Here is a 23,044-nt window from a genome sequence, read left to right as displayed (position 1 = left end):
ACGATCTCTTAGCGTAAGCGTTAAGAAACGTGGTTGATGTAGTCGAACGTCTTCGTGATCCTATCACGATCCATCCTGCGAACTCCCGATCAAGTGTCGAACGGGCGGCACCTTCGCGTTCAACACACGTACAACTCGATGACTTCTCCGCCTCCTCGATCCAGCAAGCGAGGGTGGGTTGGTATATGAATTTCCGGCAGCGCGACGGCGTGACGGTGGTGGTGGTGGTGGTGTCCCGGCAGCTCTTCGCCTAAGCACTACCAGAAAAACTAGAGAAGAAATCGATCTAGGGAGAGAGATGGGCGCCAAGGGCTTCGTGTGTTCTCTTGGGACGCCCCCTCCTATATATATATATATATATAGGTGGAGGGGCATGGGTAACAGCCCCTCCAAGCCCTAGGGCACATCCAAGGGGGGAGTAGGTGGAATCCTAGTCCCCTTCCTTCCCTTTCATATAAAGGTGGATTTTCCACCTTTCCCAACTGCATGGGACTTGAGAGACTTGTGCGCTTGGCCCAATAAGGCCACGACGTCTCTCCTCAGCCCATGCAAACCCTTGGGACGTGGTGAAACCCTTGATGGACTTCCGGACTCCCCTGGAAGTTTCCGGAACCTTCTAGAAGCTTCTCCATACAATGCCGGAAAAACCCGAAACTTTTCCGGTAGCCAAAATATGACTTCACATATATAAATAGTTACATCAGGACCATTCCGGAGCTCCTCATGACGTCCGGGATATCATCCGGGACTCCGAACAGCTTTCTGTTACTACCACGCATAACTCATTAATACCAAATCATCACCAAAACTTAAGTGCGCAGACCCTGCGGGTTCGAGAACTATGCAGACATGACCGAGACACTCTCCGGCCAATAACCAATAGCTGGACTTGGATGTCCATATTGGCTCCTACATATTGTATGAAGATCTTTATCGGTCGAACCACGATGTCAAGGATTCAATCAATCCCGTATACTATTCCCTTTGTCTATCGGTATGTTACTTGCCCGAGATTCAGGACGACAAGATCTTAAGACCATGCAGATCTGAAAATGTCAATGATATAGGGATGTGAGACCTCTATGAATGAAGAACCGGCAAAAGCTCCAATATAAAAAACATCATAGTAGATGCATATGGACTCCGTTTTCGATGAACTCGAGCTTGTCATGAAGATGACCATAAGCTCTAAAACTCACAAAGAGAAACACCAAACAAGAACCAAGAAGTATGATGCAAGGATGCAAATGGTTTGAACTCTCAACGAACGATGCGATCGAGCTACTCAATTGAGAGCCCCCTTGACAGTACGACAATCTATCCTAAAACAGAAAACCTACCAAGGGAAAACCTATACCTTGCAACTCCTCCTCTTGAGCTAGATGACGATGATCTTGTCTTCCTCAAGATGGGCCACCTTCTTGATTGCGTTGGCTTGATGAAGACTAGTTGATTGCTCCCCCATACACAACATGGGTTAGTCGCTCTTCAGCATATCTTCACAAGTCCATTGCCACCACAATGGACGACAAGCTTCAAACATGATATCTTCGTGCTGATCCACTTGAACTTGCACACCGCAATCTTGATGACGATCACAAATTGACGCCATCCTTCATGGGTTGTATGAGATCTTCCTCTAGACGCAAGCCCATGGAAACACACCTAAACCCACATACCATGGGTTAGTACACAAACACGTAATGGACAATGCTTACCATACCATGGGATCACTTGATCCCTCTCGGTACATCTTGTACGCTTTGTGTGTTGATCATCTTGATTTACTCTTTGTCTAACGATCTTGATCAACCTTGTGTCTCTATGACCATTCTTTGAATAATACCTTGAATACCACCTTGGTCATCATATAAATTCCTTGAACCCAACACATGGACTTCAAGAAGTGTCTATGGACAAATCCTGTAAATATAACTTAAGGCAACCGTTAGTCCATATGAATTGTCATCAATTACCAAAACCATATATGAAGAAATATGCTCTAACAAAGACGTATTCGGCTCGCTCGATGCAGTAAATCCGACGACCAGTAACCCGACTGATCTTCTAAAGCGGGTGAAAGCTTAGCCCATGAAAAAGAGAGTAAGTATACTTGTACAAAATATGAGGGATACACGTATACGCTCGTATACTCCCGTCCTCTACATCAACTCCCCCATCAAGTAGCGTGCGTGGCAGGTTTGGCTAGCGGCCAGAAACCCTAGCTGCCACCGTCAAGAGAGCCAATTTTTGGCGCCGTTTTCTGGCATCTCTCCTCCGCCGGCGACTTCTTTGTCATCGGTCGTGAGGGGAATCATCGGATCTCGCACGTGCAGAACATTTTTTGCTTTAGGTTTTAGGGCCATAATAGCTTAGGTTTTTGGATCCTTCGACGTAATGGCTTCGACAACGGCGACAACAGTGTTGAATAAAGAGGCTCCAGATTCTTCCCCGATGAGGCGATCGTTTTTATGGTCGGTGATGGATTTAGGAACGAGTCTGTTCAAGCGGGAACATCGCGGCGACGACGACAACCTTGTAGTGAACTTGTGTCCTCGGGCTCCGCCAGTGTGATGACGTCTGGTCCAACGTCGGTACGGAGCTTGGAGGTAGTCCAGGAGCAGATGAGATTATGATGTGCATCAACGACATCTGAAAAACGAACGTGTGCTGAGTTCGTGGTTGATGGGTAGCAGCTATTGTTTCCTCATTCATCGTCTTAGTCGTGGTGGGGTGTCAGATCTGTAGTTCGATGGCGTGTTTGAAGTGTTGTCCCGATCTAATTCGTTCAACGATAATGGCTTCATCTTTGATGAGCCATCTTGAAGGTCCGTAAAGCTACATATCGGCGATGGAGCCGCGTCGAGCTCGGGTGAGGAGGTGACCCGTCATTTTATCCTTTGATGGCTGCTATGGTGATGTCGGACGTTGGTGTCAAACTCAACGATGTTTTGCTATCGTTTCAGTTTGGTCATCTTGATTTTTACGTGACTTGTAATTTAATCTTTATGATATGAATACGGTAGTATTATAATTTTTTCTTTTTTACTTCTGTCCTCTACCTCGACTGCCTCTGGCCAACGGGCCAACGTCTTACTACGGTCTCCCCACCTGTCCGATTCGACCCCCACCCCCAACCTTTTCCTCCTCCCACACGACGACCGCCGGGGCCGCCTCGCGTCGCCGTGGAGGGCCCCGCCCGATCGCGCCGGCCCGGCCATGGTGCACAGCGCGTATGACGCCGTCGAGCTGGTCTCCGGCGTGCCCGGACGCATCGAGGCCGTCGCCTCCCACGCCGGGAAGCTCCTCGTCGCGGCCTCCGACTGCTCGCTCCGCATCTACTCCGCGCCGCCCCCCGCCGACGGCGAGATCCGGAGGGACGGGCCCTACGCGCTCGAGCGCCAGGAGCAGCGCCTCTGGCGCCGCGCGCCCTCCGCCATGGAGGCCAGCGCCAGCCGCGACCTCCTGCTCTCGCTCTCCGAGTGGGTCGCCCTCCACCGCCTCCCGGGGCTCGAGACCGTCGCCGTCGTCTCCAAGACCAAGGGCGCCAACGTCTTCGCCTGGGACGACCGCCGGGGCCTGCTTGCCGCCGGCCGCCAGAAGCGCCTAACCGTCTTCCGCCTCGACGGTGAGAATTTTGTCGTCTGCTTTCGATATGTCCCAGCATTTTTCTCTCCGTTGCCATGGTTTGATCATCTGTTTGATTGCGATCTCGCTGGAGCTGGAAATAACCCGCTGGTACTTGTTAGACTGTTAGTCTCAGTTCGGTGAATCACAACTTTTATGCTGGAGCTCGAATTTCCATTGTAGGAAACACACGTCTTTTATGCTCTCTAGTTTTCCATGCCAAATAACATTACAGTATCTGATATCCGAATCAGGGAAGCTCTAATAAATTGTTTTTACCAGATTATTTAGCATGCTATGAGGTGGTATCCCCTTAAACCGAAGTACCGTATTCCTTTCGAACTTTATGTTATAATAAAATGTATGTTCCGTCAATTCTTTTTCTATTTTTAAATGTTTGTAACTTCTCATTGGCAAGGGGAAATTTGCAAATGTGACCCTGTTTGGAATTCGGAAAAGCTTATGAAGTACCAGTATACCTTTGTTTGTTGAAATTGGCAAAAGGAAAAATTACATGTAAATAAGCTTCATAGTGGTGAATGCTTCATAGTGTTCTAAGAGCAGTGTAGAGAAGACTAACTGTATTTAGCCGCATCTAGTACCTTATGTAAGAATTGAGGCCTGATGCGCCTTCAAATGTTAATTTCCTATGGTGCGTGTTTGATAGATTTGTGTAAGCTTCTACGGTAAAATAAAGGAATCTGGAAAGATGGCAAATGTTTAAACTGTTCAAATGATCTTGTTGTGAACAGGCAAGGAAACTTAATTTCTGTTTGTCAGGTGGGCGAGAATTTGTCGAGGTGAAGGAATTTAGTGTCCCTGATATTGTGAAATCAATGGCCTGGTGTGGTGACAACATATGCCTTGGCATCAGGAGGGACTATATGATCATAAATAGCGTGACTGGGGCATTAAGTGAAGTGTTTTCTTCTGGGAGGATTGCTCCTCCTTTAGTTGTGCCTCTTCCTACCGGGGAGCTCCTCCTTGGAAAGGTACAGTACTTCTTTTCACAATCTTACTAGTTTCTAGTTGATTTTCCATCTCATGATATTGTTTGGCAGATCGATGATAGCATTTTGTGGTGTTGTTTGGTTCCAAATGACTAGATAACAACATGATATGCTTTACAAGAAGAATGTGGCAGCTTTTCTAAACACCGGGATTTATTCATGTTTTCTTCGCATTGATTCCTAATCAATAGCTAAGCTGAATGCCTTCTTTCGTTCGAATTGCATCACAATTTGAGGATAAGGGAATCTTGTCTTGTGAAATATTGAAGATGTTGTACCACAATTGATGTGAAAACCTTTAGCTAGATGCATTATAATAACACTTAGGTACCAGTTAGAACACTTTCAAACTTTGTCATTTAGCTATCAGAAGGGACCGTCTTGATTCACATTCCCAAGCATGCGTTGATGTGCCATGAAAGTTTTCTTTAAAACAGATGTGAGTTAAAGGTCAGCGAGATTCAAACACGTATGAAGTGTCTCATTTATCTTTTTTGCTTGTTCATTTTTTCCAGGATAACATCGGCGTATTTGTTGATCAAAACGGGAAACTTGTTCAAGACGGTCGGATAATTTGGTCGGACACTCCTGCCTCTGTTGTTATACATAAGCCATATGCTGTGGCACGTCTGCCACGACATGTTGAGGTAAGTTGTTTTGTTTTGTGTATTGGTAAAGAGAATATCAAAGTCGTAAGTTTCATTAGCCCACCTAACCTACTGAGTATTGTTTCAGATACGGTCTCTTAGAGCTCCCAGCGCATTGGTTCAGACAGTTGTCCTCCGTGATGTTCAAAAGCTTGTTCAAACTGACAACTATATACTTGCTTCGCTGTCCAACTCAGTCTATGGTTTGCTGCCTGTTCCTATTGGTGCCCAGGTATGGTGCCTTTACTTTATTATTAATGTTGATCAGCGCACCGATGCCAATATTTACATATTTTTCGTTTTAGCCATCACAAGTCACAGCGTTGCTGTTTCATGCTAGGTCCCGCCTCCAGTATAAGTTGAATACGGTGTGAGAAACCTCAATAATTTAATGGCATTGCATAATTGTAAATACACAGCAGAAAAAAAGCACAATAAAATAATTTGACCTGATGGTCTCTCTTAAAAGTGATCAATCGAATTGTGTATTGTGCTGTAGGCAAGGATCTTTGTTCCATATCCTTTTTGTGTCACCAGTTCCATTGCAGATTCTTCCCAATAGTTAATGCCTTTTGCTTTTTTTATACTGGAGTGTTAATTTGATGAAATTCGCAAGTTAACAAGAAATGATCTGTCTTGATAACTTTGGAAGTTGTTTGTAAGGATTTATTCTTAGTTCCTTACTCGTATATCTTTTGGTATACAGATAGTGCAATTGACCGCCTCTGGAGAATTTGAGGACGCGCTGGCATTGTGTAAGTTACTTCCACCTGAGGATTCAAACCTACGAGCTGCAAAAGAAAGCTCAATACACATGAGGTATGTTCAGATTGCCTGATCCGATGGCCACGATAGTATTCATTTTGCTCTGTCCATAGTCAGTTGATAGTATGCTTGTATGTCATTGCATGACATGATTGGGTAGATGCTGTTCCGCTTTAGTTAAGCTATTTCAAGCACTGGAGCACAACTCTCTGCTTTTGTTTTGAATCTGTCATCAGGAAATCAAATTCAAGGAAAAGAAAACCATTATATGCCACCGGAACTCTGGGTTATTTCCATGCCCTCTTCATTTTCAGATTCCCTTCTCATTATGCCATCGACCTCATAGATAGCACCCATTGAGCTTGCCAATTAACATGCCCTCCCTTTTCTAGAATTCCCAGAATGCCCTCACAGGCCTGTTTTTATATCCCTCCCCCCGCCCTCTCTTTTTCTCCACTTCTCATGCTCTTCTCTCCATGACACCATTGCAGTTCATATTTGAATTTTGTACTATTCACATCATGATTTGTCTTTTTTTTATGAAGTTATTTGGATCTGAAATTTTGTCGTGTGGTAGATGTGTATTATGTCTAAGCCATATACACATCCTTTCAGAAATTTTCATGACCTTTAGACATGTTTTCTGATGACTTAATAAGGGCGCTAGTGCATTCTACATGCTCCCAAGGAATGGGGGCATATTGGTGGCTGTTAGCGAGAGTTATTCAGTGCCAGATACAGTTGTTTTCACATACAGTTGTTCCCATACAATTCATATACTATCCTAACTATATTATTATCACTAAGACTTGTATGTGGCAATTCATATACAGTCTGCAAACAACATATAAATTATGATGGAAAAGGTTGTTGGCATTTGGTAATTTATCATTTCAATAAAATGTTATGCCAAGACTTGATGTACTCATGTACACCAGGATTAGTAAACTTGCTTATTATTTTGCTTTTGATGGACTAGTAAGCTGCACTTGGCAATGGACGACATGATGAACATTCAGACTTTCATTTGCTTTGAAACAGGTTGTAGTTAAAATTTAATTTACAGCAAATGTAAGGTTTCTTACCTCAAAAACAGCATCTGAAAGCTTTCTAGAAAAATAAACTCTCAAATTTTATCACTGATGTGTGATGGTTAATGGCTATGGATGTTCACATGTACCCCTTTTTGAAGGCTGTAATCAATCAAATATACCATGGCAGATTTGTATTAGGTGCTGTTTTATAGTCTATAATTAAAATAGATGAACATCCTTGTTTCATTTCTTCTAAGTATTTTTCATGTTTTCTTATAATAACACAGTTTGGTCCCTTGCGTATAAGTAACCAACATCTTTCCTTTTTATTTCATGAATCAGATATGGGCACTTCTTATTTGATAATGGGAGCTATGAGGAAGCAATGGAACAGTTTTCGGATGCACATGTGGATATTACTTATGTGTTATCTCTATACCCATTCCTTGTTCTGCCTCAAACACACATTATAGGTGAACATGACAAGCTTCAAGACCTGCAAGAATTAGCAAGAGCATCTTCTGATGCGACAGATGAAATGGAAGCATATTCTTTGCAGCTTCATGATTCTGATGATAAATCTCCATTGGAGAACAAGAAAATGAGTCATAATGCTCTAATAGCCCTTGTGAAGTACTTGCAGAAGAAAAGAAATGGTATAATTGATAGAGCGACATCTGAAGTAACCGAGGAGGTCGTCTCTGGAGCTGTGCACCATAGCTTAAACTTATCTGAGCCATATAAGGCAAAGAAGCCAAATAAGGTAACTACTATTTCAAATGCCTGGCTTTCTTGTTGAGAACATTGTAATTAGTTGTGATGTGGAATTATTGCGTGAACCAGAAACTAGTTCAGCGTAAGTAAACCAGGCACTGATTGGACCGAAATATGCAAAGTCAAACTATTAGGTGCAATCTGGTGTTACTCTGAGTCTTTGAAAAGGTTGCATATCATACTGTTATTATGAATCCTAGTTTGGTTTGAGGATATCAACTTGCTTTTCTTGTTACTACCACTTCATTTCCTAGAGATAAAACATTCTAGGATCCCTGGACAATTTTTTTTTTTGTGAGATAGGCTGAGAGCTTCATTCATTTTGCATCTGGAGGTTGATTTATCGATTTTTGTATATCTCCAAGGTCAGTAGAAAAAATCCGGAAGAAAGAAGACATATCTTTATGCTTCTGTTTTTCCTGGAATTTGTTAAAAGAAACCCAAACATGTAGACTGAAGTGTCTGAGATTCCATAAGAATTCGAACTTCCTGTCTACATTCATGATACTCTCATCCCTGTAAACATGAGATAAATGCAATTCTCTGGAGCGAGTGGAACCTTCTGGCATTAATAATAAATAGCAAATTGGTTTTAATTTCTTGTCAGGACACCGTCCTTTCCAAAGTTCTTGTGCCTTATGTTTGCGAGTGTGCATGGTGTCTATTGTACATAATGTAAATTTGAAAATTTGTTTGTTAATAACTATAAAGAAAAGGTGATTCATTGGGATTCTACATTTTTTTATTGTCAGAAACGGCCCCAAACACATAGAAGCTCTGTTGCAAGAGAAATGGCGAATGTACTGGACACATCTCTTCTTCAAGCTCTTATTCTTACAAGACAGTCACCAGGAGCTATAGAGTTATTGAAAGGACTCAATTATTGTGATTTGAAGATATGTGAGGAGTTTCTGAAGGAAAAGAGCGATTATATGGTATTACTTGAGCTCTACAGAAGCAATGACATGCACCGTGAAGCTCTCCAATTACTCAATCGGTTGGTTGAAGAATCGAAGTCTGCGATGGCAAATGCTGATTTTAGTAAAAAGTTTAACCCACAAATGATCATTGAGTATCTCAGGGTATTGTTTTTTCTCCTCTGTCATCATATGACAGATACTTTTATTCACTTTATCACTTTACATTTACACAAAACAATGAAAACCAACCAGTTGCTGTTGGTTTCATGGTTATTTGTCCTAAAAATCAACTCTGTAAAAGTTTGACAAGTACATGTCTTAATGTATGCTTATTTAATAAATGTGTAATCATCATCAGAATATTAAATTTCAAATTGTGCTTCATGGTTTTCAGGATTGCATTTCTGTGCATATATATATGTGTGTGTTTAAATATTATTGCATCATGACTTCTGGATTATCAGTCCTAGTGTATATGTGCTTGCTCATTTGACGTGGCGGTGGGATCATATTGAATTTGTTTATTGCTGATATTAGTTGGCTTCCTGGAATCTCTCGTTGACATTAGGGAAACTTGTTGCAGCCATAATATTTGCAGCTGTATTGTTTGGTGTGTGTTTAAGGTTATTATTTGGACTTTGTCCTTCATATTATGGACTCAGTCCCTTTGTCACATTGTTCTGGTTTTCTACAGCTGATCTGAGATGCTGTGCTCTTTTGTGCAGCCCCTTTGTAGATCTGACCCAATGCTGGTTTTGGAGTCTTCTTTGTATGTTCTTGAACGCAACCCGTCAGACACTATTGAGCTCTTTTTGTCTGAAAATGTTCCAGCAGATTTGGTAAATTCATATCTGAAACAGCATGCTCCAAATTTGCAGTCAACTTACTTAGAGCTAATGCTTTCAATGAGTGAAACCGGGATCAATCCTAATCTACAAAATGAGCTGGTACGTATCTTTGTCTTGTCACATTGTTAGTATGTGAAAATTTATTGTATGTTGTTTGGACGATCTTAGCTCCATAAGCTGTTCTTACAAAGTTTGCGATAAGTGGATTTCTTCTACTGATATTCGAACTTTCTGGCCTGAAGGTGCAACTTTACCTTTCTGAAGTTCTTGACTGGTACAAGATTCTGAAGGATGAAGGAAATTGGACTGATAAAACATATTCCCCAACGCGGAACAAGTTGATATCTACATTAGAGAGTAATTCAGGTTACAATACGGACACACTTCTTAAACGCCTTCCCCAGGATGCTCTTTTCGAAGAGCGTGCTATCATGTACGGGAAAATGAACCAACACCTCCGTGCATTATCTCTCTATGTTCATAAGGTACTCACTGCTCTTTGATGTGCTTCTGGTATCTACTGATATAAATTTGTAATGGATAGGGATGGGTTTGAACTTTCAAAATAACTTGTGCACTATGTTGCAGCTCCATATGCCAGAGCGTGCTGTTGCATATTGTGACCGTGTTTATGAGGAAGGAGCGCAGCAGCCTTCCAAGTCCAATATTTATTTTAATCTTCTGCAAATTTATCTAAACCCGAAAAAAGCTGAAAAAGAGATCGAGCAGAAAATTATTCCAGTGGCATCACAGTACCCTGGAATTCAGAGGGTTAATTCTACTACTAAGCTCAGAGGAGGGCGTATGGGTAGAAAGGTTGTTGAGATTGAAGGGGCTGAAGACACACGCTTTAGCCCTAGTGGGCCAGAAAGTGGCCGAAGTGATGGTGATGGAGACGATGTTAGCGACGGAGGCCCTATAATGTTGAACGAAGCACTTGACTTGTTAAGCCAACGGTGGGATAGAATAAATGGTGCTCAGGCTCTTCGGTTGTTACCAAGAGACACAAAACTGCAGGTGAATAGTTTATATGTTTGAAAGGTATCATGGTTCATCTGTCCTAGGTTTACAGAAGTCCACACCGACCATTCTATTGCGGCATTGTGTTTAAAAAGCAACATAAAAGTATGAAGGTTCATGTTAATGTAGTGCTCTCCTTTTGTTTGCATACACGACATGTCTCTATTAGCTGGTGCGATTTATTGTTGTTTAGGCTGTTACAAGATACACATATGTGTCCCCTTAAAAGACCACAATTACGTAGCTTCTGAGATTGTTGTTTTCCAAAATTCGTTGCTTCAGTTGTTTAGTTTCATCTTTAGTATGTCCAGTTAGTAAAGCTTCTGAAAAGCCTAATAAATCTGGTGTGAATGCTTTCAGGATCTGGTGTCATTTCTCGAACCACTATTGCGGAACTCTAGTGAACATCGGCGCAATTATATGGTTATCAAAAACTTGATTCTCCGGGCAAACTTGCAGGTTAGCTTGATGTCATGTTCTGTGTTCGTGGGGTTGTCCTTGTAGAATGCCAGTATGTTTCTTATTATAACTATAGTAGTGTTTCTCTTCACTGGGAAAGAGTAAGGGAGCCCTCTAGGGTACTCCCTCCATCCCAAAATAAGTGTCGCAAAATCTGTACTAAGTTAGTACAAATTTTATACTAGATCAACGACACTTATTTTGGGATGAAGGGAGTATTATTTTGTGTATATAAAAACTGTTACATATGTACGTCAAACACGGGCAAACCACTAGGTGACTGTTGAGCAAAGAAGAAAGATATGACAGTTACAATCTAAGAAGCCAGTCCTGACTCCTAAAGGTTGGGGGGTCTTGATTTTGGAAAACGAAACCGTTTCTCTCTTTCCAAATGTGCCACATTACCGTGATGGCAATCTCCAGGAAACAGGGCTCTCTAAAGGCCACCTTAGCATGCTGTAACATCAAAGGGAAAGTGAGTGAGGGATCCCAGCATCCTTAGCATGCTGTAGCATCAAAGGGAAAGTGAGTGAGGGATCCCAGCATTGCTTAGCAAACGTTGAAAAGATGAAAAAAGATCTTCCAGTATTCCTTGGGAACACAGAACCTTTGGACCCAAATCAAAATGCAATCCCTGAAAATAAGGCTGGCAAGAACTTTTAACTTAGGAGTAGTCTTACTCTTTGATAACCAGTGGAATTGCGGCTGAACCACACTGGGCAAACAAGAACTTGATAGTATTTAACTAATGGTCTGGGGCCTTTAGCATCTCCTGGTCTTAAACAATTTAATGATGTATGTAATCATCTTGTGTACTGTCATAGTGCTGGTAAATATGCTATCTCATCATGCATGCCATAGTCATATTACAGGCTTAGCTAATAGTTAGGCTGTGAGTTTTTTTCTATCAAATAGATTTGTTGTATAGTGGAATTTATGAACATCTGTTCTATTTTCTTAAATCTATATATCAGGTAAAGGAGGATCTGTACAAACGACGCCAAGCTGTTGTGAAGATTGATGGAGATAGCATGTGTTCTCTTTGTCATAAGCGCATTGCAAACAGTGCTTTTGCAATTTATCCAAACGGACAGACATTGGTGCATTTTGTATGCTTTAGAGAATCACAACAGATTAAGGCTGGCAGAGGAGCAAACTCTGTGAAACGTAGATGATGTCACCATACTCCAGGTATAGATTTGAACTCCATATTCGTATATTGCCTATTACGGCGGACCAGATACAGCCGTTTGTTCAGCCTATTATGGCAGACTAGAATAAATCAAGAGTGTGTGCTAACTAGATTCCTCTTTTCATATATGTGTTTTGACAGGCCAGATGTCAATCACCAAGATTTTTAAGTTTGAACATCGGGGGGAGAACTGGCCAATAGCTGCAGTTTTTCTGGATCATGCCTGGAAAAAGTTGTGTTGAAGCCCTGATCCAATCCGCGGGGTCATCAACCCATGGCTTTGCCTGTAAGCATTGCTCTCTGGGTGAATCTCCTGCCCTCGTTTTGTGGCGTCAAGTTTTCATCGATGCCGTCTTGTGAAAACCCTTTTTGTTCATCTTTACTGGATCCGAGTGGATTGCTTCGGAAAGCTTTTAGCGGGCTCTCTTCAGAGCCTTGTATTTAGTGCACGTGCACGTTCGCTTGTTTGTTTCGAGTCCAGAAAGCTTACAGAGTTGAGTGGATGTGTTATAACGTATAGTGTTCCTGTCTTGTCTGTTGAAGCCTGTTGTAAATGTGGAGGCGGTGATATCCTGCTGTTTGTTGTACCAATCATAAGAGTAAATATTGAGATTCGTGTTTTTCCAAATATCGATCAGAATTCGTATACAGATCTACCACATCACTTTGTGTAAAGTACGGTAGAGCTACGCGCTTGCGAGGAAGGGTGTGTTTGGTTTGTGCCCAAGTTTGTCGTACCGAAAATTTGGTTGGCCAACATTGGTTTGAAGAACCGACTCAAGTTGCCGATGAAGCATTTGCATGCCGGAAAATTGCAAATACGGATCGACCAATATTTTAGCCATGACAAAAGAAAAAAAAGGGTAGGGTAGACCTTGGTGACAATTCTAACAAGAGAGTGTCGATTTTTACCTGTTTTTTCTAATTAACTGGGCATTAATACAAAATTGAGTCATTATTTAGTCACTTATTTTAGGACGAAGGGAGTAGGTGAGGCAATCTTTGCCTCCATTTCAAAAAAAAAACAAGGGAGCGAACCGACAGCACGGCGCAACCGAAGGGGAGGGCTGCGCGGTCGTGCCGCCACAGAGGTTGACAAGAATTTGTAGTTACACTACCCATATTGGTCACAAAAATGCATGTTTGATCAGCCTTGAGGAAGCAAAGACGGAGAGGTTTGGAGAAGCGGCTATGTTGGATTAGTCCAGCTGTCAGCCGCGGGTGGTCAGAGGTGGAAAATCCAAGGTCCAGAACGTTAAATCTTAAAAAGTGCGCAATCTTGAAAAAACAAAGTTCCAGAAGGGCGTATCTGCAACAGCAAAGCACACCCAGCTCAGAGATGGAGGAAGCACCGGGCAGGACCTAACAGAACAGGAACGAAAACCACGAGGACCGCTTTGTAAAACAGCAGCAACGGAAGGATTATTAGCAGGGAGGAGGGACCGGCGCGCGAAATCTCAAAAAAATTTGGACCATTTCTCGATTTGTGCGTGTCATCCTTGCGCAGGGGCCATGCTAATCTTCTCTGTATCGTTCCAATTTTATCGGATGTCCCCGAAGGGACGACGAGGTTGGAAGCGCGCGAGCTTATAAACCGATCGTGCTCTCCCTCGCTGGCCGATGTGGGACTAAACAAACGAGGCTCCTGCTCCCCGCGCGACGGAAGCGACGTCGGAACGTGCGGCGGGCAGGATCTCTTCTTGGCGCGGGCCAGAATAGTGGAGGGCCGTAATGGGCCTCCATGCTTGTAAGGAACAGCGAGCCTTCCTGTCAGCCTGCCCATGTGATGGCCTGATGCATGGGTTCTTTTTTCCACCGTCGGGGACAACGCTGCTTATTTGACTCCGGTTGCTAAAATTTTTTGGCTATCTGTTTTATTGCAAGTTTTTGTTGGTAGCTTACCAAGCTAGCTGCTTGGTAAAAAATAAAATAAAATTGGCTATCTGATTGTGGTTTTTTCTTCTGCGGGTAATTTGACTCGGTTTTTTGATACCAGTCATCGTACATCTTCTTACATTTCAATATAAATAAACGTGTATGTTCCCACAAAAAATAATACATAAACGTGTGTGTGTGTGCATTTGTTCCCAACTTTTAGGCTGCGGGTAGATTTACAACAAGAAGTCCTCGCGGAGTTTTGCTTCAGAGGTTATAAATTACATGGTCCCCAGAGTTGGCAGCTCTGCAAATCAATGATTTACTAACCACATCAGATATCCCAATTCATAGCAGAGTTCTCCAATGGATTGTACAAAACAGAAAGATCCGCAAGGTTTTACAAAAGTCTTCCCTAGGTTGAGCCAGATAACACTGGGATGAAGCTATAAACTGTCCAACAAAGGATGACAGGAAGATACCGTAAACACGGCATTATTGGTCTATATCTCGTTCCATGAGTCCATGAAACGGTTTGCTAAAAAAGGATATTTGCCATATATTCCTCTAGATTATGTAAAACTAGCGACAAAGTGAGCATGGAGAGGGTCTCGCTTTTTCCCTTTGCCTTCGCTACATGCTGGTTTTTCCTTGTCAGACTAACGCGCCCTGATGTGCTTCCTGGCCAAAACACGTGCCCCTGAAGCAAGGCCAGCGTCTCCTTCACTATATATAGAAGCTAGAAAAAGGAAAACCCTACCACGCCTAGCAGACACTAGCCAAACGTTGTTACAGACTCACTGTGTGAGACAGAAAGACTAGAAGAAGAGAGCCACTGCCGATGAAGCTGCCATATTTTCTTAAATGAATTGTACAAAGCAGACAGCCCCGCAAGGCTTTACAAGAATCTTCTCTAGGTTGAGGCAGATAACTTTAGGATGAAATGAACTATCCACAGAAGGATGACAGAAAGATGTTGTAAACACGGCAAAATTGGACTACGCCTAGTTCCTTGAATCGACGAAACGGTTTGCTGAAAAAAGAAGATATGTTTGTCATGTTCCTCTGTGCTGTACCACACTATCAAGATCTCTGTCATATGGGCAAGGTGACCGAACTCACGGCCGATGCGGCAGTTGCTCGCTGTACTTCACGCACCACATCAAATTGTCTTCTCAAGAATGCTGTCATCTTAACACCAGGATTACGGTGTTGCGTGCTCAGTCCGCATGTTGTTTCCTTGTGAGGCGTAGATTTATGTACCAACTCGCGAGGCAACGCAGTATCAATCCCACTAGTATCTTGAAGATGGCGAGGATAAAATAGGTCAGAACTGACCAGAGCAGGATCCAGAATATTCTCCAGATAAACGGCCCAGCAGGAAGGAGGGTGGCATACACTGGAGTCAGCACACGAATTACCTACACAGACAATGAATACCTTGCTCATTAGTAAAGTATTTGGTACATACAAATTGGCAGTATAAGAGCATGACATTTGGACGTGTTGACTTACCACACAAGCAGGGGCAAGGGGGATGAATGTTAGATCTTTCTGACGGTCATCAGGTTGCTCATTCAATATCTGTGCACATATTTTTCCAGCGAGACGGGCATTAGTAACAACAACAGATGAAAAAGGTTCAATTCTTGGCAAATGAGCAAGCATTATCACAAAGTTCTGGTATGCTCAGCAAATCAAAATCAGGAAAACAATACTTGGACATATCTCTGTTCGACACTCAGAAAGTCAAATCATAAATCTAAATGAGTCACATTATTCATCCATATATGCATGTCTAGATAGAATTTCCTAAATGACCCTATCAGGTGAAAGGCAACTACATGCCACAGAATCACTGACAGAAAACTACAAACCCAATGAAGCAAAACAACAAGAGTAGTAAAACAAATATTTCCCACAAATCAAATAAGCAATATTCCGCATGCATGAATGTGTCTTAGCATTTTTAATTGATAGGGTCATTTACTCTGAACCTCATTAGTTGTTTGTTTATTTATCCAAGCATCAAAGGGGCATAGGCTATGTAGCCAGCAATGTATTTGAATCAAGATACACATGTCACTGGTAAAGTTATTTGTCAGCGTATCACCTGCTTCGACAAGTCTTCCAGAAACTCTGAATAAGCAACTGGCTTTATCTCATTAAATTTTGCAAGGAATGAATGCTTGATAGCATCAATAAGTACTTCACACATAAATACATAGGAGGCATTCTGCAGTGACAAAAGGAAGTAATATTACTTTTGATATCATCCAAGTCTCTGATTACGACAAGAACAGAAAGGAAAAAAATTCAACATACAATAAGAAAACTGTCAAACCATGGCCCCTCTGCTTCCAAGATATTTTGAGCTAGTACAAACAGTAAAAATGCTGTGATGTGAAACCTCTCAATGATATCTGCAAAACAACAACTCAAAAATTAAGTGTTGCAAAAAGCGACGAAGAAAAAAATGTAACAATGGCATGATAAATATAGGACACAGTGCCAATTGCTAACTAACCACGTGTAGCATAAAACATAGCAGTTATATTGCATGCAGTGAACCGTTTGCAACCAATGCTCACAATTTCCTGCTACAGCAGTTAAATTGCATTCAGTGCACTGTTTGCAACCAACACTCACAATTTCCTGCTAGTAGGCATGAAAGGGTTGAACCTTGCATTTACAGCATGGCAAAGAATTTGCTTCTAGAAAATTAATGAATATCCAATATGTAAAAAGGTCTACGCGGACAATTTATCTATGGAGACCAACTCAGCATGGTTCATTCTACATAAGTCTATGGAGACCAACTCAGCATGGTTCATTCTACATAAGGAGATGGAATTGCTGAACACTGAGTAGCTAGACAACAACAATAAGCCATACATGACATACTGACAAATGCAGCTATGCAGCAACGGTTAATTCAAAAGGATCATCCAGACACTGGAAACGTAGCAAATACAGTCATCCAGCAGCATCTGATTTAGAATCATGGAAATGACACAATCATAAGGACACTCACCATAGTAAACCAGATTGTGAAGGTTCTCTTTGCTAACTTTCTTAAATACATTGCTTTTAATCTCGGCAAAATTATTGGACACCAAAAGAGCCAATAGTGCATTGTTATGGGCAATAATACATGTTGATAAGGTGATAGCTTGGGCTAAGAGGACAAATGAATGCACAAGTAATGACTTGTTAAGGAAACCAAATCCAGATTAATATGAAATGGAAGCAGCAAAGGTAACAAAGTAAACTTACAGTCTAACTGAAAGCTGGACGAACTTATGTTAGATAAAACTCAAGTCACTGTGATTCCAACTAAAACTAACATTACACGATGACTACCATATCTTTACTGTGAGCTTATAATCAGCTCGGTGCTACATATTAGTGTGGGCTACATAGTTTTCCTTTGAATTGGGGGATTCTGACACCACAAACTTGTAGAATTTAATAAATTAAACAAAGGCATGTAAAAGTAAGACATCATAGTTTGGAGCCAAGGATATCAAATGCGAGGACAGCAATAGCCCCATCTAAAAGGAACCGCAACAGTTCAAATGTAACCCTGTCAGTTGAACACGTTGACAGTCCCTCAGCTGAGTTGAACAAAACTTGCAACACATCCTCGCCAAATGATTGACATAGTTTGTCAAAGATCTAAAAGGAACAGAAAAAGGTAAGTGTCCTAATAACTAATAAAAATGTACATACATTTAATAAAATATACTTCCCTCACCTCTAGTACGTTGTATACCACATAGAGCTTGATCGTGCCCTGGCCACGAATGACATGGTAAATCAAACTAATATCTGACACACAAAACAAATTGTTTGAGGATTAACAAATATGTATAGGGTATCATTTTAGTTTGGCAAAATCAAAGGGAAAATAACGAACCTATCATTTGCAAAGAAGCAACTCCTAGGGCTAGAACTACAAAACATCCATAATCTGATAAATCAGCAGCATTTGGCCGAAGAAACTGCCTGTCACAAACACATTCGATAAATAAGTACATGACAGCATACGACCGAAAACAAAATAGTAAACTGGGGAAGAGTGGTGTGTAGTGTGTACAATCAAATGGCAAATATAAGTAAACAGATGAAAAATCACTCAACGCTACAAGCACTTTGTGCAGCATGAGTGTAAATAATTCAACAGGATTTCTCCCGCTGGTAAAGTCATGGCTATCATAAATGTTTGCCACTTTAAAAATAGAAAAGATACGACCTACCAACTAGACTAATACTGGCAATGGATGATAGCAACCACGTAATCAGACACTTAACTAGCATACCAGCAATGTCTCATTAACTTATTCAGAGAAGATACACTTCCGCAGACTAAACCATTCACTTCTGCAGACTAGTTAGTATATGCTTCCAACTAAGATGTTCTCATGCCAAAAAAAAAAAAAGATGACCTTATTTTTAGATTAAAAAAATTATTTTATTACAGGAAATGGTCAGCGGCATGGCAAATTAACTCGATTTTTCTCGGTTTTAAAGAAGAAAGTTCCCCAAACAAAACTAATCCTGTAAATCTCCAAACAGTCTGAGGCCCTCTCTGAAAGTGCTTAATTTCACATAGAAGTTTTTAGCTGATTTCTTGGAAAATCTTAAACAAAGAGTTAATTATTTGAGCAAGGGATTAAGCTAATCTGAGAAGGCCTATAGAGATGCCTTAATAAATCTTTGAACTTGTGGTAGCTTTAAGTTTAAGCAGAGACCTCCCAAACATCCCATAAATACGTTTCAATAGGAAGTAATCTCTAGATTCAGTTGCCGACAACAAAACCGAATGGTATCCTCTTTTAAGAACAAAATCCTAAAACTAGATTTGATAAATCATAAAACTTAGTGGAACCCGCACATAACAAAATAGTATGCAGATAATATTATGTGTAAATCATCAAGTTTACAGCATCATCGTGAACCCACCTGGTTTTCAGCACTCGCCAAACTGTCATCACAATTCTTGCAGGCATAATGGTGAGCAAAGACAGAAAGGAATCCAAGCAGACAAAGAATCCTGCGACAATTAGCTGCAGCATTGATCATAATCAAACATCTCCCCATGATTACAGAACATGCCACATCTAGAACTACTGAACTGAAACATTTAGCTATCTTTTGAATGTGGTAATCAAATCCAATTTTTTTAAGGAAAAGCTTGAAGGAATTATCGAATACATTATTTTTGTTAATTTATTAAGTACTGCAAAAGCATAACTTGTATGTATCCATATCTTAACAAGGATCTGAATTTAATTATATATTCATTTCAGTTAAAATATGTGGTGATGACATGGTTCCAGAAATATTACAACTGATGCATATTGGATTCATCTCCAGCAATGCTGGCAAACTATTCGAAATAATTTAGAATGCCCTAAAATTCAAAATAATTAGGATGGCCCTAAAATTCCTTTTTTTTTCAATATATAGGGTACAAAGAAGGGAGAATATTTGCAAGAGAGATACATACCCGTTCACATCTCCAAGGCACATGAAACATAGTGTTGTAGACCCGTTGTCGCTTCTTGTCATTGCCCACTGCAATTGTACTCCTAAGTGAATTACCGCTATACATTTCTCCAATGAAGTATCTGAATGGTGAATTGTCACGGCGCTCGACTTCTGCTGTATCACATAGTTGAAAAGAGGTGTAAATGCATACATTGGACTAATTCAGTGTGCAATAGGAGACTTGAATAAAGAAGTTGTTCTCATCTACGGCACTACAGAGCACCAACGATTAGGAGCTTGACAGTTAAAAAGGAACGCAAATCCACAGACTGGTAATGATATTTTTTGAAGGGTTTCCATAATAAAACATGAACAGAGTACCTCACTGGTTTAAATTATTTGGTTCAACTTTCTGTAGTTACTATTTTCACCCATTTGTATCGTATTGCACAAATCCGTTTGACGAGCTTATAGAAAATCAGTTAATCCTTATTTTCTTACTTAGAAAATGCAGGTTATGATATGATTATCTGCAGGTTTTTTGGTGAATTTTTACATATTCCAACTAAAAAAATGATGTCAGTGTTCTTTCTAAACCACTGTACAGGTACACTTTAGGTCTCATAATCCTCCAACTTTAGCAGGACACCCAAAACCCATAAGGCAACCACTTCAGTGTACCCCAAAAGCAATTTATGATTTGTACTTCAGACTGTTTAGTTTATGTCACAATGTTCATAGACTATGCTGGTTGCCGGTACGAAATTCGCAAATGAGACACTCTAAATGTGAACGACAAAATGTGTGCTGTAATCCAAACAAACAAACAGAAATATGTACCTCCGAGAACATTGCTGTTCTCCTTGATGTACTTCTCCCAGTCCAGCGACTCGTCCTTCTCCAGTTTCTTCACGACGCCGTTCGCCTCAGGCCGCCGGGTCGGGTCAATCGCATCGGGCACCGCGGCGGAGCTGCTTGCACAGCTGCTGGCCGCGTCCTCCGCGAACGTCACGGCCCTCCCATTCCCGGCCACGCTCCTCTGCCTCAGCTCCACGCCGGCGTACGACACGCAGATCGCCGCGGACCGCTCGGCGTCGGAGGCCTGGCAGACCTTCTCCACCACGGACCTCAGATCCGTCGTTACCCTGAGCGGCGCGGGCGGGTGGACGTCCACGCGCGGCTCCTCCTCCGCGATCGGGGGGCTCTGGAGGGCCCCCTGCTTGCGCCTGGAGCGCCGCCTGCGGCGGCTCTGGCCATCGGAGGAGGTCTCCGGGAGGGAGCGCGGGGACGCGTCGTCCACGTCGTCGTCGTCGGCGGCGGTGAGGTCGCTGGAGAGGAGCTCGAACGAGAGCTTGCGGCCGCCGGATCGGAATGACATGGGCGGCGGCGGGAGGGCTCCCTCGCCTACCCTAGGCGCGGGCGCGGGCCGGGCCTCAACGCCGCGCGCCGGCGAGGGGCGGAGCGGAGGGGGGAGGGGGAGGGGAGACGGTGGAGGAGTAACGGACGCAGCACGGGAGATTATTTTTCTCGCGTTTAATGTGTGCTTCTCTAATTCTAATTCCCTTCTCGTTTTCGCTTAATTTCGGATCATTATTTTGCGATATTTTTTCTGTACAAGATGGCGATGACGTGTGTGGGGCGAATGATAGGGAGCATACCTGGTCAAATGGGCCGGCCCGGCCCGGCCCGGCCTGCCTGGACCCGATTAATATACGGGCCGTGCCGTGCCGGCCCGCGTGCCCGGGGTTCAGGCCCAAGCACGGCACGTTGCCTAATCAGGCCGGCCCGCGACACGTTTAGGCCCGCGGCACACTAATCTTCCGTCACTGAAAAAACTCTCACGCCTGCCCCGCGTCTCCCGCCTCTCCCGCGCCTGCCCCCCCCTCAAATCTCCCGCGTGACCGCGTCTCCCGCACCTGCCCCCCCCCCCCCTCAAATCTCCTCGATCTCCCGCCGTCCCGCGCGTGCCCCCCTCAAATCTCTCGTGTTTCCCGCCCGCCCCGCCTGTGAATCGCTGTACTCGCTCATCTCGCGCCCGCCTAATCGTGCTGTGTCGGGCTGGCACGCGGGCTGGGGGTGGCGGCCCAGGCACGGCCCATGGCGTGCTCGTGCCTGGCCCGGGCATGATTAGGCCGTGCCGGGTCGGGCCCGTCTCGTGCCTGGTCTGCGGGCAGTCGTGCCGGCCCGTCAGGCACGGCCCGTTTGGCAAGGTTTGATAGGGAGTGTCATATGGCATCCTGATGTCAGCTATGCTAATGCACAAAAGTCCTTCCAATGGCGCCAGAAACAGGTGTGTCGACGGCACCAGGAATCCTTCAGCTGAGGCTACGCCTTAAGGGACTTCCTAGGCAAGTATGCAAAGGACTTCCCCCGTGGCCTTGGAGCCTTGCGTTGGTGTTCCCTTGAAGCGGAAAGGGCGATGTAGCACAGTGACGGTAAGTATTTCCCTCAGTTTGAGAACCAAGGTATCAATCCGGTGGAGGAGTATCACAAGATCCTGCACAAACACAAAAGCTTGCTCCCAACGCTATGAAGGGGTTGTCAATCCCTTATAGATTGTTTGCCAAGCGAGAACTGAAAGCAACAAAGTAACAAAGCAAAGTAAAAGCGAAGGTGTAAACGATGGATGTGAATAGACCCGGGGGCCGTAGTGTTTACTAGTGGCTTATCTCATGAAAGCAAGTAGACGGTGGGTGAACAAATTACTGTCGAGCAATTGATAGAACCGCGCAAAATCGTGACGATATCTATGCAATGATTATATCTATAGGCATCACGTCCAAAACAAGTAGCCCGATACTTTATGCATCTACTACTATTACTCCACACGTCGACCGCTATCCAGCATGCATCTAGTGTATTAAGTCCATAAGAACAGAGTAACGCCTTAAGCAAGATGACATGATGTAGAGGGATAATCTCAAACCAATGATAAAAACCTCATCTTTTACCCTTGATGGCAACTACTTGATGTGTGCCTTGTTGCCCCTACTGTCACTGGGAAAGGTCACCACATGGCAGAACCCAAAACCAAGCACTTCTCCCATTGCAAGAATCATAGATCTAGTTGGCCAAACAAAACCCAAGACTCGGAGAGACTTACAAGGATATCAAATCATGCATATAAAAAATCAGCAAAGACTCAAATATATATCATAGATAATCTGATCACAAATCCACAAGTCATCGGATCTCGACAAACACACCGCCAAAGAAGATTACATCGGATAGATCTCCATGAAGATCATGGAGAACTTTGTATTGAAGATCCAAGAGAGAGAAGAAGCCATCTAGCTACTAACTACAGACCCGTAGGTCTGAAGTGAACTACTCACGAGTCATTGGAGGGGCGATGATGATGATGAAGAAGCCCTTCGACT

At 42.9% G+C, this 23,044-nt stretch overlaps 2 protein-coding genes and 1 non-coding gene across 4 annotated transcripts; 1 reads left to right on the top strand and 2 right to left on the bottom strand.

Annotated features, from left to right (window-relative positions):
• The first annotated feature begins 3,081 nt into the window (after positions 1 to 3,081).
• On the top strand, positions 3,082 to 12,924 carry LOC123447516 (vacuolar sorting protein 39). The gene is made up of 13 exons (XM_045124124.1): positions 3,082 to 3,628; positions 4,408 to 4,619; positions 5,153 to 5,284; positions 5,373 to 5,516; positions 5,991 to 6,103; positions 7,426 to 7,846; positions 8,610 to 8,939; positions 9,503 to 9,724; positions 9,868 to 10,110; positions 10,214 to 10,642; positions 11,006 to 11,104; positions 12,079 to 12,295; positions 12,438 to 12,924. Exons 1-12 carry the CDS (start codon positions 3,220 to 3,222, stop codon positions 12,277 to 12,279), a joined length of 2,955 nt encoding a protein of 984 aa, XP_044980059.1. The 5' UTR covers positions 3,082 to 3,219; the 3' UTR covers positions 12,280 to 12,295; positions 12,438 to 12,924.
• Positions 12,925 to 13,757: 833 nt separating this feature from the next.
• LOC123451509 lies at positions 13,758 to 13,860 on the bottom strand. The gene has a single exon (XR_006632364.1). It is a non-coding gene; the product is annotated as a U6 spliceosomal RNA (small nuclear RNA).
• Positions 13,861 to 15,007: 1,147 nt separating this feature from the next.
• LOC123447515 (protein POLLEN DEFECTIVE IN GUIDANCE 1) lies at positions 15,008 to 21,167 on the bottom strand. Of its 2 annotated transcripts, none has more exons than XM_045124122.1 (11): positions 20,505 to 21,167; positions 19,684 to 19,838; positions 19,137 to 19,240; positions 18,091 to 18,179; positions 17,929 to 18,002; positions 17,699 to 17,849; positions 17,206 to 17,373; positions 16,497 to 16,594; positions 16,285 to 16,407; positions 15,687 to 15,755; positions 15,008 to 15,592 (listed from the first exon to the last, which is right to left on the bottom strand). In XM_045124122.1, the coding sequence occupies exons 1-11, from the start codon at positions 21,040 to 21,042 to the stop codon at positions 15,392 to 15,394; spliced, it is 1,770 nt and encodes a 589-aa protein (XP_044980057.1). In that variant the 5' UTR covers positions 21,043 to 21,167; the 3' UTR covers positions 15,008 to 15,391. The 2 variants fall into 2 exon arrangements, with proteins under 2 accessions (XP_044980057.1, XP_044980058.1); XM_045124123.1 differs by having other exon boundaries at positions 19,684 to 19,835.
• Between the last annotated feature and the right edge of the window lie 1,877 nt (positions 21,168 to 23,044).

Source organism: Hordeum vulgare, chromosome 4H (assembly GCF_904849725.1).
Source record: "Hordeum vulgare subsp. vulgare chromosome 4H, MorexV3_pseudomolecules_assembly, whole genome shotgun sequence".
Classification (NCBI taxonomy): Eukaryota; Viridiplantae; Streptophyta; class Magnoliopsida; order Poales; family Poaceae; genus Hordeum; species Hordeum vulgare.
Note: the sequence above shows the minus strand (reverse complement) of the source record. Positions and strands in the feature narration are given on the sequence as shown.

Coding starts and splice junctions, on each gene's coding strand:
- LOC123447516 (XM_045124124.1), top strand. CDS start 3,220: ATGGTGCACAGCGCGTATGACGCCGTCGAGCTGGTCTCCGGCGTGCCC. Junction 6,104..7,425: donor GAAAGCTCAATACACATGAG/GTATGTTCAGAT, acceptor TTCATGAATCAG/ATATGGGCACTTCTTATTTG. Junction 11,105..12,078: donor TTCTCCGGGCAAACTTGCAG/GTTAGCTTGATG, acceptor TCTATATATCAG/GTAAAGGAGGATCTGTACAA.
- LOC123447515 (XM_045124122.1), bottom strand. CDS start 21,042: ATGTCATTCCGATCCGGCGGCCGCAAGCTCTCGTTCGAGCTCCTCTCC. Junction 19,839..20,504: donor GAACAGCAATGTTCTCGGAG/GTACATATTTCT, acceptor TATGTGATACAG/CAGAAGTCGAGCGCCGTGAC. Junction 15,756..16,284: donor TGGAAGACTTGTCGAAGCAG/GTGATACGCTGA, acceptor ATATGTGCACAG/ATATTGAATGAGCAACCTGA.